General features: G+C 44.9%; 1 protein-coding gene across 2 annotated transcripts in view; it reads right to left on the reverse strand.

Annotated features, from left to right (window-relative positions):
• NEK3 (NIMA related kinase 3) overlaps positions 1 to 2,715 on the reverse strand; it is a 27,395-nt gene that overhangs the window by 3,235 nt on the left and 21,445 nt on the right. For both annotated transcript variants that reach the window (XM_004711262.2, XM_045287189.1), the window contains exon 12: positions 856 to 982. In XM_004711262.2, the coding sequence (XP_004711319.1) occupies positions 856 to 982 (127 nt within the window). The remainder of the gene's footprint in view (positions 1 to 855; positions 983 to 2,715) is intronic.

Here is a 2,715-nt window from a genome sequence, read left to right on the forward strand (position 1 = left end):
TTAGCCCCTGTGATGATCCCGTGTCCTTTGAGAAAAACTCAAAATTATCCTTTGGGACCCCTCAAAGCAGGTGCCAACATATTTTGAGCTGATCTCCCTGCCTTAAATTAACTGGCCCAACACATCTCTTCAGATGCCAGTGTTCTGAGTGGATCGGTGCAGGTGAAGGCAACTTAAAGAAACTAACACAAGTGGATTACTGATCTCTTGGTCACCCACTGATGACAGAGATATGTTTAAATATGTTCTATTTGGAATAAACCATGCATGTGCAAACTAGAACCCGAGTATCAATAAGATTTTATTTACCCTTGTGTGTGTGTGTGTGTGTGTGTGTGCTGCTTCTCTGGTGCACTCTAAGTCAAACTCCATAAGGCAACTAAGCAGAGGAAAAATGCATTTGATATTTCAATCAATTATGTCTTTCTAGAGCTTTTGTCAATGTAAAATCTCGTATGCTAAGTATTAAGTTTAAGGTATAGGGTTATATGCATTGGGCTCTGGCTAGGAGCCCTGGTGGCACAATGGTTTCATGTTGGGCTGCTAACCTCAAGGTCAGCAGTTCAAAAACAGCAGTCACTCCAAGGAAGAAAGATGAGGCTTTCTACTTCCATAAAGAGTTGCAGTTTCAGAAACGCACAGGGGCAGTTCTACCTTGGCCTATAGGGATGCTCTGAGTCAGAATTAACTTGATGGCAGTTTGAGTTTGGTAATTGCATTCGCTATCCCAGACAAAAGAACAAGGTTGAAATATCTATTTATGAGGCAAAGCAACAGAGCAATTATTACGGTGCGATTTCAATTATACACCCGGACACCCACCAAGCACTGTTTTCTAGGAACATCACAACATACGTGTCTTCCTCGTCTAGTCGAGGTTCAAGTCTCTCGGGATCCAAAACGACAGAATCATGAACTCCATCAACACTGTCTGATGGTTCTGCTCCTTCAGACAGGGGGCCCCTCAAGAACCCATCGGAGCCTGCGGAGGGACAGGAACAGAAATGATGCCAGCTGAAACAGCACGTGCTTATTTCCTGTGCGTTTGATGAACCTCCTCTAAACGCCTGCCATCTAAATGAGGATAATGCCAAGCCCGAAAACTCTTTTGAGGTGCCTTCCTGGATCACCCGGCATCATCCGGTATCGTGTCTAGCATAAAACCTTATGCTGCACTAGTAAGCATCAGTATGTGGGTGAAATTTTAAAACAGGGCTTTTACCCACAGGGTTTAAAAAATAACCTCAGAAATTTTGGAAATCCTTCAAATATTTTTTTAGAAACCTATATTGTAGCATGACACGTTATCTTTGGGTAGTGAGTTTAGCTTTTTTGTTTTGCTTTTTGAGTCTCCTCACTCTCACCAAGTTTTAATAATGGAGGGAGATGAAAGTAGGGCATTAAAGAAAGACCCCATGCACATCATGGAAACATTTTCCAGACTGAGAGGCCAGATGGCAGGCAGGGCGAGCCAGCTCCATACTCCCAGCCTGCTCCCACAAAAACACCCAAACAAACTCCAGGCAGTAACTGGCAGAGCCTACTGTGTCAGAACTCTAGACACCAGCCATGAAGTGAATGGGAATAATTAAAAAAAAAGTTTTTTAAAGGCACCTCTGAATGGTAGGAAAGCTTTGGTTTTCTATCCACCTACACCCACCTTCCTCCCTCCTATGCCCAGCTTCCTCCCTGGCTCGGTGTGTACGTTTAAAAGTGGTGGCAGCGCAGACATCTGGGCAGTGAGCAGAGCAGGCATTAATCACACTAGTGTGTCTTTGTTCTAATCTCTCTGGGGGCTCTCCATAGGAACGATGCAGATGAACAACTAGAGTGAATCCTGTTCTAGTCAGTGCAGTAGAGCCCTATCACACCACTCCATGCTCCATTCCACAGAATTTAGATCTTAACCAAGGTGGCTTAGTCATTGAATGATCAAACTCATACACACATAAATACGCTCCCCTGATGCAGCCCTGCCCTGTTCTGAATCCTTAAGGATAATATAGTAAAGGGTAATATTTTGCCCAGCTTGGTGACAGCATTCCTAGAAAATGTAACAGAATCAAATTCTAATTGTTCATCTTTGGCAAGCTCTTTGGAGTGGTGCGGTGGATTAAGCTCTGGGCTGCTAACTAAACAGCTCTTTGAACCCACCCGTTGCTCTTGAGGAGAAACATGAGGAGCTTCTGTCGAGGCTGACAGCCTGGAAAACATGAAAGAAACTCAAGAATAGAACAGGCCAACTGGTCAGAGACTGGTAGGGTCCCTGAGACAATGGTGCTCAGTTCCCTTCTGAGTCACCCCGAGACTTGGCTCAATTTTCAGGTCTACAAGGTGAACAGTAATATTCGGAGGTACCAATACCTTTGAATAATCAACTATTTGCCATCCAAAGGACAGCGTTTACCTAAGCCACCAAGTTCAGAAGGGTTAGGTAAGGAGGCATGGCAAGGGGAAGCTCAGCGGATGGGGGAGGGGGCGGGATGCAATCCTTGGGACGAAACATGAATGTGTGTGGGCTGTTGAATGGAAAATCGATTTGCTCTGCAAACCTTCAAATCACAATAAAAATGAGAACCTCACACAAAAAGCAACCAATGAAAGAGTCACAGCTGCAGAAACCCCGTGAGCAGTTATTCTCCTCTGCGCTGCAGGTCACCACGGAGCAGTTATTCTCTGTGCTGCAGGTCACCGTGGAGCAGTTACTCTCCTCTG

This window comes from Echinops telfairi, unplaced genomic scaffold (genome assembly GCF_000313985.2).
Source record: "Echinops telfairi isolate 266 unplaced genomic scaffold, ASM31398v2 ScPeMD7_11;HRSCAF=52, whole genome shotgun sequence".
NCBI classification, from domain to species: domain Eukaryota; kingdom Metazoa; phylum Chordata; class Mammalia; order Afrosoricida; family Tenrecidae; genus Echinops; species Echinops telfairi.